Source organism: Artemia franciscana, chromosome 3 (genome assembly GCF_032884065.1).
Source record: "Artemia franciscana chromosome 3, ASM3288406v1, whole genome shotgun sequence".
Taxonomy (NCBI): Eukaryota; Metazoa; Arthropoda; class Branchiopoda; order Anostraca; family Artemiidae; genus Artemia; species Artemia franciscana.
Genome location: NC_088865.1, coordinates 5981441 through 5995000, shown reverse-complemented (window position 1 = coordinate 5995000; position 13560 = coordinate 5981441). Strand labels below are relative to the sequence as shown.

Genomic DNA, 13560 nt, shown 5'->3' with positions numbered 1-13560 from the left:
CATTACAATATGTAAACACTGGTCAAAGTTTGTAACTTGTAGCCCCTCCCACGGGGACTTTGGGGGAGTAATTCGTCCCGAAAGATATAGTTATTAGGTTTTTTGACTATGGTGAATAAAATGGCTGTCTCAGAATTTTGATCCGGTGGGTGGGAGGGGGTCTAGGTGCCCAGGTGTCCTCCAATTTTTTGGTCACCTAAAAAGGGCACTAGAACTTTTAATTCCATTTATAATGAGTCCTCTTGCAACATTCTAGGACCACTGGGTCGATACGATCACCCCTGGAAAAAAAACAATTAAACACGCACCCATGATCGGTCTTCTGGCAAAAAGTACCAATATCCACATTTGTGTAGATAGGAGCTTGAAACTTCTACAGTGGGGTTCTCTGATACGCTGAATGCGATGGTGTGATTTTCGTTAAGATTCTATGACTTTTAGGGGCTGTTCCTCTTGATTTCTAAAATAGGGCAAATTTTTTCAGGCTCTTAACTTTTGATGGGTAAGACTAAACTTGACGAAACATATATTTAAAATCATCATAAAAATACGATTCCATTGGTATCAAAATTCCGTTTTTAGAGTTTCGGTTACTATTGAGCCGGGTCGCTCCTTACTACAATTCGTTACCTCGAACTGTTTGATGAAAGCTTGAAAGTTTGAGGGAGGATCTTGGTTAACGATTACGTATTTAACTCTAAATGGCAGTTCAGTTATGCAAACTGGTTTCAGGGTGCTGGGACCTGGTATATAAGCAAAGCCTTATCGGACAACAGGCATAAGAAGGAAAATGAACTGTAATGCATACTCTTTTGTAAGGATCGGAGTAAAATCTTCCTCTCCCAAATTTTTTTTTCAATACCTATTTGTTTTTAAGGTTTCATGTTAAGAAAAATGACAAAAATGTGTCTGTAATCATAAAAAATGTAAGAAAACATTTTGCTGCCAAACCTAGTTTGTCAGTACCGGTAGTGAGGTTTGAATGTAATTGGAAATGGCTTTTTTATAGTTGTAATATTACTTGTCACCTCAGTTAAGAATAAACGATTTGGTGTCAACCGGGCTATGAAAGGTCTTTGCTTTTATCCTATGTATGGGGAAATGATGGTGAGGATATCTTTCATTTCATCTGCAGGTGTAAAGCATGATTTGTGAAAGAAATTATTTAGGGAGGTAACTTTTACAGGTCTTTGAGAGATTTATATGGTCAGGAAGAAATGTATTGTAAACAATAAAAGCTAAGGACGTACATGGAGCTGTCAGCTGAATACGATTTTTTATCATAGCCGATGGTTTATATTGTTGTGTTTTTTTTATCTCTTGTTTTATATGTCTTATTTATGGAGACGTTTATATTTATTTGTTCTTGCAGCAAAGATCTGTGTTGTAACTGTTAAAAACACCTTAATGACTCGGTAAAGTGCTAAAAACACCTTACAAACTCCGTGATGTAACAGAGTAATTTGTTTCTTATTTTGTTATGTTTGTATAAAATTTATTGAAGTTATTTGTTTGTTAACTTGTTTAACTGTTAATTGTTCAATTATTGACTATTTCTAAACTGTTTTTATCCTCAATATTTTGCTATTTTTAAACCTTAAAAAAAATAAATGCAAAGAAAACTTGCTTTAAATTTATCAGAATGTACACCGATTGAAAACAACCGTATCAACTTAGGCAAAAGTTTTTTATTATTCTGAATTATTGTTCAAAAATATTAAAATCCAATATTGATAATTATCACGAATGATAAACAAAAAAAAGGTTGTTGATCATAGGCAGCGCAATAGCGCTGCCTAAGTAAAGAACCATGTTGGCACAATGTGTTATTATTGTTATTATTTTCTTTTTTTGGTCTTAGACCAGGGCACTTCGTATAGAAGGATTTGTCTTAGAAACTCCGAAAAGGGCTCACTCGATTGGAAATTGAAAGTGCTAGTGCCCTTTTTTAATAGTCGAAAGTAATCCCCCCCCCAACGCCCATCATTTCACCAAACACTTCCGATCAGAATTTTTTATATTACCGTGTTGTTCAACGTAGTTAAAAGGTCTGGAAATTATATCTTTAAAAATGACCTCCCCCACCAGCCTTCAGGACAAGGGCTGTAAGTTTTACCCTTGGGGCATATAAGGTTTTTATAGAAAGCGTTGTCGTAGAAACTTCAAAGAGGGCTCTTTTGCTTGGAAATTGAGAGGACTAGTGACCTTTTTATTCATCGAAAGTTATCGGAGGGCAAATGCCGTCCCCACGCCCATCGTTTTCCCAGACATTTCCAATCAAAATTTTGAGATAGCCATTTTGTTCAACGTAGTTGAAAGGTTTGGAAATTATGTCTTTGAGAATGAAAATCCCCCCCAGGGCAAGGGTTGCAATTTATGCCCTGGAGGCATATAAGGTTAATGTAGAAAGGGTGGTCATACAAACTTCGAAAGGGGCTCATTGGATTGGTAATCAAAAGCTTTAGTGCCCCTTTTAAGCGTGAAAGTGATGGGAGGCAACCTACCCCCCCTACACACAGTCACGTCGTATTGTCCCAAAATGTATCTAATAGAGATTTTGAGATGAGCCATTTTATTCAAAATAGTCTAAGTATCATATAAAAAGGTTTTTGAGGTTGAAAAAAAAAACCAAAGCCTGGAGGTACGGGTTATAAGTTATGCCCCGGAGCATTTTAACATAATTTGCGCTTTATTGAAATTTTTTTTAATGTTTTCATTTTTATAACTTTAATAAATCAAACATTATTAACATTTTAAGGAATAAATATCAGCATATGTAACATTCATGTTACATATGCTTGTTACATGTAACATATGAATGTGCATTGGCAATGCACATTCATTTGTACTTTTCAGTAAAGTGCAAATTATGTTCTGGCCTTGGGAAAGCATGGGGGTTTTGAGCCCAACTAATGTTAATTTTTGTTCTTTTTGAGTTTGACTCGGTTATTTATTACAATTTTCGTTCGTTTGGGTTTCATTTATTTATCTATGCTGATTTGTGGTAGTCATACACTTGGTAGGTTATTGGATTTGCTAATTTTCGGTTTAATGGAGTTCTTTACTTTTTTTTGAAAAACTTATGGAAAATTTTTTAAATTAATTTCACAATTAAATTGAAATTCTGGAAGTGAAGAAAAAACCTGTGATCTACATTACAGTAGACGACCCTGCAAAGGCGTGCTGCATAATTTATTTATTTATCATACCTTCAGCGCCTTTCCTATCCGCAGAGACTTTCTAGGCTTCGACTCCCGTCGTTGAAGTTTCGTAGACGTCGCAATGACCTTGTAAATGTGTTTCGTATAATTAAAGGAGTGGATGATGTTGATCCAAATTTATTTTTTAAATTTAGCCACTATCACTCTACTCGTCAGCATGATTATAAATTATATCCCCCAAAACCACTGAAAAAATTGGTCAATTATCTTTCGTTAGTAGAGTTGCCGGACCATGGAATGGTTTGCCTTTGGAGGTTGTCGAGGCAGAGAGTGTTCAAATTTTTAAGAGTGCATTAGTAAATACGCCTTTTTATTTAGACGCTTTCGTTGCGTAGTTTCGTGTTATTTAGAAGTTTTTGCTGTTTAGTTTGTCGTTGCCAATTTACTTTAGATTAGTATTATGATTTTGTGTTTTTGTGTTTTTGCGACAAGCATTGATGCTTACCGCTATTTGTAATAATAAATAAATAAATAAGAATTAACTAGAGTTTCTCTACAATGAATTAGGGAACTATAAAGTAAAAAAGAACCTAAACAGTCTTGGTTTGAGAGTGAAAAAAAGTGAGTTGAGCTGTCAAATGTGGTTATATAAAAAAAGCAATTGTTTAAAACTAAAAGTAAGGAGCGATATTAAAAGTTAAAACGAACAGAAATTACTCCGTATATAAAAGAGGCTGTTCCCTCCTCAACGCCCCGCTCTTTACGCTAAAGTTTGACTCTTTCTCTCAACTCTATTTTTAAAACAATAAATAACTTTAGTGCAAAGAGCGGGGCGTTGAGGAGGGAGCAGTCCCTCTTATATACGAAGTAATTTCTGTTCGTTCTAAGTTTTAATATCGTTCCTTACTTTTAGTTTAAACAACTTGCTTTTTTTATTTAAATTCTGAACGTTTTTAAATTAAGGCATGTTTTGATTTTGGCTGTCCGCACATGAATAATTAAAACCAAATTTGCATATTAATTTATTTTTATGGCTAAATGGCTTTCTAAAAGTTTTGATCGAACGATTTTGAGAAAAAAGAGCGGGGGAGTAGGCATAGTTACCCTCCAATTTTTTGGTTATTTAAAAAAGCAGCTAGAACTTTTAATTTTTTACGAACGTTTTTATTAGTAAAAATACACGTAACTTACGAATTAGCTTACGTAACGAACTTCTATATGTCTCAATTCCTTAAGAATGACCCCTGAATCACAAAGGCCGTAGAATAAATAGTTGAAATTAATAAAGTTACTTTAGCGTAAAGAGCGATGTATTAGGAGGAGGTGAACACCTCATATGCGTAATAATTTCTGTTCGATTTAAGTTTTAATGCTGCTCCTTACTTTCAGTTGAAAACACTTTTTCATATTTTTCCATTGTTCTTTAAAAAATGCTAAAAAATCCTGCGCCCCCTTTATGGAAATTATCTTCCCCCATAAAAATTCATCCATGGAAAGATCCTCCCCCATAAATCCCTCTCCTCAACCCCTACCCCCAACCAAAAAATCCCCCTGAAAGCGTCTGTACACTTCCCAATAACCATTACTATGTCCAAACACTGGTAAAAGTTTGTAACTTGCAGCCCCTCGCACGGGGACTTTGGAGGAGTAAGTCGTCCCAAACACATAGCTATTAGGGTTTTTGACCGTGCTGAATAAAATGGCTATCTCAGAATTTTGATCCGGTAACTCTGGGAAAAAATGAGCGTGGGAGGGTGCCAAGGTGCCCTCCAATTTTTTTGGTCACTTAAAAAGGGCACTAGAACTTTAATTTCCGTTAGAATGAGCCCTCACACGAAATTCTAGTATCAGTGGGATTCCATTCGAGGACCAGTCGATACGATCACCCCTGGGAAAAAAACAACAAAAAAACAAACAAATAAACACGCAACCGTGATCTGTCTTGTGGCAAAAAATGCAAAATTCCACATTTTTGTAGATAGATGCTTGAAACTTCTACTACAGGGGTCTCTGATACGCTGAATCTAATGGTGTGATATTCGTAAAGTTGCAATGCCTTTTAAGTGGTGTTTCCCCCTATTTTCTAAAATAAGGCAAATTTTCTCAGGCTCGTAACTTTTGATGGGTAAGTCTAAACTTAACGAAACTTATGTATTTAAAATCAGCATCAAAATTCAATTCTTTTGATATAACTATTGTTATAAAAATTCCGTTTTTTAGAGTTTCAGTTACTATTGAGCCGGGTCGCTCCTTACTACAGTTCGTTACTACGAACTGTTTGATATTTCAGGACAAGAAAACCGAGGGCAGCGAAGAAGAAAATGATGTAAATCAAAGAGAGAGAAAAATGAGAATGAAAGAGAGAGTGAAAAAGGAGAGGAGTGCGTGAAAAAAGTGAAAAAAGAGAAAAAAATAGAAAAAAGAGACAATGCCTTGATTTGTCATATGTGATATTTCAGGACAAGAAAAAAAGGACAGCGAAGAAGAAAATGACGAAAACCAAAGAGAGAGAGACAGAGAGAGAAAAGAGAGGATGAAAGAGAGGGTGAAAAGGAGAGAAATGTGAATAGTTTGGTCAAAATCTCTGCTCAACCTTCCTCAGTGCCAGAAGAAGAATAAGAAAATATAGGCAGAATTCCACAAAACGATATAAGAAGATAAACCTTAAAAAACTAGAGATAAAATAGACGATGCCCTAAACAACGGTGAAAAAGACAACCCTTTTTATTGTTTTGTCAAACTTAGCCACTGTATTCTTAGAAATTATAGACACTAAGGTCTTAGAAGTTGTTTCTATTTTAGGATGGGCGACTCCTTCCTGAGGATAAAAGGTCAAATCGTTGGACTTTACAGATTGACAAAGTCCGAATAGAGGACTCGGGAGAGTATTTATGTTTGGCTAAGAACCCCCTTGGCTCTTCAAATGCTACTTTTCTCGTAGAAATCACAGGTAAGCTTTACATTAAACAATGATATTAATACAAAGGTAAACTAACCGTCGGTGCAACTAAATTTAACTATATCCACTGGTAAAAAAGTAAACCACAGCTAGAGAGGTTGCAACTAAACAAAGAGGGTCGAAAAACGAAAAAAAGTGGTATGTTAATATCACCGTGGTTGATACTAGTGATATGATAACGTGGTTTTATTTCAAACTTGATGCAAACTAACTCCGAACCCGGAACGTTGTATTTACTTTATATGTATTATAATGTTTATTAAAATATGAGCAATTCTAATGTGTAATGAGTAAAATATGAAATATATGAGTGTTAATGTCTTAATACCCATTAATTTTTATTAGATTGTCCATTTGCATCAATTTTACCCAATTTCATAATGATTTTGCAGAAGTTAATACAATAAAGATGGTAGTTAACCATGTTGACAAAACTTCAATGTCCAGTTTAATACAAAGTTAATTTCCGATTGTTCCGTCTGTTAATTTGCTCTCACCTGGAACGAAACATTTAATTATTGTTCAATCCTATTAACTTTTTGTCGAACCTGGAATACACCCTATGTTAGTGACGGTCAACCTTTGGATTCATTAAACTAAATTAGTGAATCTTCAATATTTTTTTTTTCTGAAAAATTGGTGAAACTATTTGATTAAGGCCACTCTAGCATTTATCCCCTTCACGAACCATCTTAGCTCTTCGTAGTTATATATAGCCTATGTTATAGACTATAATTGTCACTGGCCTTAGTAGAGCAAGACAAAGAAAGATTGGCCTGAAATACAGAATTGCTTGCGAATTATATCTTGCACAATGTTACAGAAGATTCTATCCTCCTCCCACGCCTTTTTTAGTTCCCTTCCCTCCAAAAAGATTCGATTAAAATTTTAAAATAGCCAACATGCTCAAAATCGTCTAAAGGTAAAAAAAAAACATGTCTATGGAGATTCGTCCTTTTTTTTGAAAAAGCCTAGCATTTATCCCTTCACGAACCATCTGAGCTCTTCTTAGTTGTAAATAGCCTATATTATTGGCTATAATTAATAGCCTATGTAGAGCAAGACCAACAAAGTTCGCCCTGAAATACAGAATTGTTTACGAATTATATCTTGCAAAATGCAACAGAAGATTCTATCCTCCTCCCACGCCTTTTTTAGTTCCCTTCCCTCCAAAAAGATTCGATTGAAGTTTTAAAATGGCCAACTTGCTCAAAAAAGTCAAAGGTAAAAAAAAAACATGTCTATAGAGATTTGTCCTTTTTTTTAAGAGCCTAGCATTTATCCCCTTCACGAAGCATCTGAGCTCTTCGTAGTTGTAAATAGCCTATATTATTGGCTATAATTGTCAATAGCCTATGTAGAGCAAGACCAAAAAAGTTCGGCCTGAAATACAAAATTGTTTACGAATACATCTTGCAAAATGCTACAAAAGATAAATAAATTCTTCTGGAATATATTACTCTTGAGTATTAGTCCATGTCAAACAAACTGCCGAGATTAATGGTTTTCTTACACGAGCCCTGTCTAGGTAAGAAAAATGAATCAGAAACCAAAACATTTGTTTCTATTGATCCTATGCAGGGCCATAAAGAGGGTACCAGGAAGGGGTAGAAACCCTAATGCTCTGGGGAATCAGAAAAAACAGAGTTCAGCTCAGGCCTGAAGTAATATCTGCTTTTGTAATAACATATATTACCAAAAAATTCTATATAATAAGTTCAACATATAGTAAAATTAAATAAAAAACACAAGTTTTTTTTAACTGAAAATAAGGAGTGACATTAAAACTTAAAATTAACAGAAATTACCCGTATATGAAAGGGGCTGTACCCTCTTCAACGCCCTTGCTCTTTGCGCTAAAGTTTGACCCTTTCTCTCAACTCTACTTTTTAAAACAGTAAAAACTTTAGCGTAAAGAGCAGGGCGTTGAAGAGGGTACAGTCCCTTTCATATACGGGGTAATTTCTGTTTGTTTCAAGTTTTAATTTCACTCCTTACTTTCAGTTAAAAAAAACTTGTGTTCTTTTATTTAATTTCTGAACGTTTTTTTTATTTAATCCATGTTTTGATTTCGGCTCTCCGCAGATGAATAATTAAAGCGAAATTTGCATATTTATTTGTCTGACTAAATGGCTTTCCCATAGTTTTGACCGAATGATTTTGAGAAAAAAGGATGGAGAGGAGGCCCAGTTGCCCTCCAATTTTTTGGGTTAAACTCTAAACACAGAACTTTGATACCAATTGATACATCAAGATAATTAGATTTTTATCCCGAGTTCAAATATACCAGTTCCATTGAGTGTAGTCTTATCCATCAAAATTTGTGAACCTTAGAAAGTTTGCACTATTTTCGAAAAAAGGAGGAAATACACCTTATAGAATCTTAACGAAAATCTCACCATCAAATTCGGCGTATCAGAGAGCCCTACTGCATAGGTTTCAATCTCCTAACTACAAAAGTGTGATATTTTGTATTTTTTACCAGAAGAAAGATCACGGATGCATGTTATTTTTTTTCCTTTCCCCAGGGGTGATCGTAGGGGCCCGGTGGTCCTAGAATATTGCAAGAGGGTTCATCCGAACGGAAAATAAAAGTTCTAGTGCCCTTTTTAAGTGACCAACAAATTGGAGGGCAACTAGGCCCCCTCCCTCGCTCATTTTTTCCCAAAGTCACCTGATAAAATTTAGAGATAGCCATTTTGTTCAGCATAGTAAAAAAAAATCTAATATCTGTGTCTTTGAGGATGACTCAATCCCCCACAGACCCCAGGAGAATGGCTTCAAGTTATGAACTTTGCCCATCATTTAGACATATTAGTATTGGTTATTAGGAAGCATACGGACGTTTTCAAAGCATTTTACACTAAAGTTTTTTTTTACTACTTTAAAAGAGCTAATTATTCTAATTTAATGGTCTTTGTGACACAGTGGCCATTAAAAAGGAATTGAAACAAAATTTTAACTTTAGTGTAAAGAGCAAGGTATTGACGAGGGGGCGAACCCCATCATACACGTAATCATTTCTCTTTTTTCAGTTTTAATACCCAAGATATAAAATCAGGGGGTCAACTCCGAGGGGGGTGGGGATTTTGGCCCCTAATCAGACTAAAAGAAGATACTCTTTTTGATGTTTTCATAGAAGAATACACTTGTATAAAAAATACTCCCACCTGAATATTGAGATGTATATTGTATTTTCCTAAAAAAAAAATATTTCCGTGAATTGGCGTCATTATATTAAACACATGGGTTATTTTTTTAAACCAGTGATTGCCTGTAAAGGAAAGACTAAAAATATTTTTTTACCAAAATCAAAGTACAATGAACGTTATTTCTCAATCCCCTTGCCGATCGGGGTTTCCACAGGCACCCCTAATGGTAAGGGCGCAAATTGCTTTGAATAAAGCGTTGCAAGTTAGTCTGTTTAAATTGGTCATTCGACCGAAGAAATTCGAAATTTTCTCCTAAAATAGGTTTCCAAGACTCTGAAATTTAGAAAAGGTCAATGTATTGGGGTATTGGTATTGTCAAGGTAGAGAGTAAGATATTGAGGAGGGGGCAACCCTTCACAAATGGCATAATTTCTGTTTGTTTTTCAAATAATGCCGCTAAATCCGGATCATCCCTTATGAAATAAACCCCTCCCCATCAAAGAAAAACTCCTCAGTGGAAAATTCACCCAACACAAAGTGCACCCTCCCCCTTCAAATTTCCTCCTTATGGTTCCATCCTGAGAATACCCTCCATGTCAAATCGCTTGTGAACGAGTCATTCTTTCATTTGAATAATACTTTAATCTCTAATCGGTTTCTCGATCACTCCAGAAAAGCCTCCTTCCGTGGAAATTATTTCGCAGAAAACGAGACTCGTGAAAAAAAAACCTAGATAATTCCCCAGGAATATCTCTACATAGAAAATTTGGCAAAGAGAATGTAAAACTAAAAAGAATTTCCTATGGGGGGTTTCAGTCAAAACCCCCCAGTATAACTTTTCCCCTTGAATATTTACTCCCCAAAGAAGATTCTCCAATAGAATTCCACCCCAAACAAAACCTCACCTTAGTGTCTGTATACTTCCCAATAACAAGTGTTGTATGTCAACAATGGGCAAAGTTCACAACTTGCAGTCCTTCCCTCGGGGACTGTGAGATCATTTTACACCTAAAGACATATTTATTAGGTTTTTCGACTATGCTGAAAAAATGGCTGTCCCAAAATTTTTATCGAGTGACTTTGGAAAAAATGAGTGTGGGAGGGGGGCTAGTTGCCCTACAAATTTTGGTCACTTAAAAAGGGTATGAGGACTTTTAATTTCTGTTCTGATTAGCCCTCTCACAGTATTCTAATACCATTGGGGCATTACGATCATCTCTGAGAAGAAACAAAAAAGAAAAAAAGAAACATATAAACACGCATCCATGATCAAGATTCAATTCAAAAACTGAAAAAAAAAAATACAAAACTCAATATTTTTGCAGATAGGAGCTTGAAACTTCTACAAAAGGGCTCTTTGATACCCCGAATCTAGTGGTGTTATTTTTATTAAGATTCTATGACTTTTAGGGGGTGTTTTCCTTTTGTCGAAAATAAGGCAAACATTCTTAGGCTATTAACTTTTGATAGGAAAGACTAAACTCCATGAAACTTGTATATTTGAAATCAGCATAAAAAATACGACTCTTTTGGTGTATCTATTGTTATCAAAATTCCATTTTTTAGAGTTTTAGTTGCTATTGAGCAGGGTCGCTCCTTACTTAAACTTCGTTACCACGAACTGTTTGATATCCCAAGACTTCGTGAAAATCCACTGGAGTGGTAGTAATGACGTAGGATAGACATCAAAATAAAATATGCCTTGCAAAGGACAAAAAATGTTACCATTCTGTTCCAATGACCAAACAAAGTAAAAAACTTCATCATTTAAAAAAAATATCATATTTATGCACGTAAAAATTATACTTAAAAAAAATATCAGCTTGTAATGCAGCTTGTTTGTCTCCTATTTTTTTTTCGCCTTAATCTATCTTTTAAGTTAATCTTTACAACGTTAAAGCAGCAATCAGTTTCATGCAGGAATTTTTTATTTTTGTTTTAATTATAATTCACTTTAATTCTTATTGAATTTAAGCTAATTTAACTAAATACTTAAAATAAATTAGTTATCGGGCACATAGGATATTTTGTATACAGGCACACTGTTTCGACTGATAAATCTTGCTTGAATATTTTGTTTCACTCATTATAAATTTTCTCTCTTACCAGGAGAATCAGATACATGGGACCAGGCGGCACCCGGGGGGTTCCCGGTTTGATTCCCCCCAAAAAACAAATTGCTCTTCGACTTGCACAAAAGTAACAAAATGCATGTAAACAAATTTTTGTTCTGTTTTGTGAAGTTTCTTTTTGGTATCCCCCTCCACCTGAACTAAAATCCCGGATACAGCCCGGCTTAGGGCCTCTAGATCGTAGGCTACACAATATTTTGACCTTTTCTAAATTTCAGAATCTTGGAAACCTATTTTAGGAGAAAATTCCAAATTCTCATCGGTCGTATTACCAATTTAAACAGACTAACTTACAACGCTTTATTCAAAGCAATTTGCCTTGACCTGATGCCCGCAATTATTCCATTTTAAATCAAAACTAACATCATTTTTATACAATCCTGATAAGGGGGGGGGGGTTAATACTATTATGGATGACTGTTGAAACCTTTCGTATGGGTATATGAGATAAAATTTCCTAGGGGGAGGGTCAAACGTTTAAAAAGGAGCAAAAGGGTTTAATAAGGTTTCAAGGAGTGAAATATATTTTTGAAATATCACAAATATTGTTCCTTTGAATTTGTGCCGTCTAAGGACTCTACCGATGCCCTCTACGTACCGATGCTCTCTAAGGCCCTCTACGTTCGGTCACAATGGTCAAAATTAAGCTATAACACAAAAAGAAATGCGTTTTGTTTTGTGTGCCATGCATAATCTCATTCAATAAATGTCACACACCAATATACCGTAGTGAATTATATTTATAAATCTTTCATTACTAATATTTTAAGTTATTGGGAGTCCCAAAAATGCATGTTTTTTTTTTAGGTGGGGTATGGGGTACATAAATATATTAACTAAAGTATTTTTTTTTCCATTGTTGGAAAAGAGAAAGGAGTTTTGATAATAAAAAAATGGGCTTTAGTCTTTTAAGGGATCAATTTTTGCCATTTTTTTTTTACAGAAACACCTTACTTTTTTAAGTTAGACTTTTTTTTATATATTTGGACAGAAAGACAGGGCAAAAGTTAAATCGAGAATTTGAAAATTAGAAAGAATAATAAACAGATTATTTTCTGGAAAGGTCTGGAGAATAAAGTTATCAGTTTGCTCTCTGGAGTGCACTCTCTAAGAATCTATTAGAAAAATAAGCCATTAATTCTTCCATGGCGAAAAGAGAACTCGTGGAAACATTTTTACTCGTGGAAACAACTCAGAAAATGTTATACAAATATACTTTTAACTTAAGATGAGAAACACAAAGGTTGTATAATAATTTCAAAATAGAAACCGAGATATTGATTTAACTGTAACAAGCAGTTAATTAGAGAAAACATGTGACATTGATCTCTTGTCATTGTTGTTGTTGTCTTGTTGATCTCTCATCTATCTTAAATAATTAGAATTTAACGCCAAAAGTTTATTTTACAAAATTCAACTCAAATATAACTAAACCAACATAACAGGAGTCAATGGATGCCAAACTGGGCTACCCAATAATGCAACCCAGTAAAACACAACCTGTGCACATTCAACCCACACAAACTTCAACTTTTTTAAAATATACATAGCAAAACACGTGCGAGCAAACACACTCAGTCCCCACTCTTGCTTCCCCTCAAATTTCCAGCCTTGAATCCTAAAAGTTCATAGAAATTTAACCGAAGGTCTAAAAATCCCACAAAGTCAGAATTCTGTCGAAACTCTGTTTCTACTTTATTAGTTCCGTTCAAATTTTGAGTGGGTGGTATAAGGCTGGTTATGTATTCATTTTGAGTTGGTTGTGAAAGCCTAGGGCACCTTCCTATCTTTTATTTGAGTTTTTTACTCTGGTGTTTGGAGCCCAGTATCGTCTAATTTAAGTTAATTAACCGATTAATCTCGTCTGATAAATGGTATGAGGTTGCTTTTTTTTCTTTTTATTGTTTGATTTATTTTTCTTATTGATTTATTTTTTATTTTTCGTTCCCTGTTTTCGGTCAATGAAGTTCTCTGGGGGATGACTATTTTTATATTTGTTGTTGTTGTTGAACATATAATACTAATAAACGAAATACCTGAGGGGATAGCTAGCACCAGGGTCACTGTCCATCTGAAAAGGAATAGCAGTTCTCTCAAGAAGTCTTAACAAGTACTAAATAACACCTCTTACAATTTCACTCTTGCCACACTTTTAG

At 34.8% G+C, this 13560-nt stretch overlaps 1 protein-coding gene across 2 annotated transcripts in view; it reads left to right on the top strand.

Moving 5' to 3' along the window:
• LOC136024801 (fibroblast growth factor receptor-like 1) overlaps positions 1 to 13560 on the top strand; it is a 151158-nt gene that overhangs the window by 89571 nt on the left and 48027 nt on the right. For both annotated transcript variants that reach the window (XM_065700270.1, XM_065700271.1), the window contains one exon: positions 5964 to 6111. In XM_065700270.1, coding sequence (XP_065556342.1) covers positions 5964 to 6111 — 148 coding nt within the window. The remainder of the gene's footprint in view (positions 1 to 5963; positions 6112 to 13560) is intronic.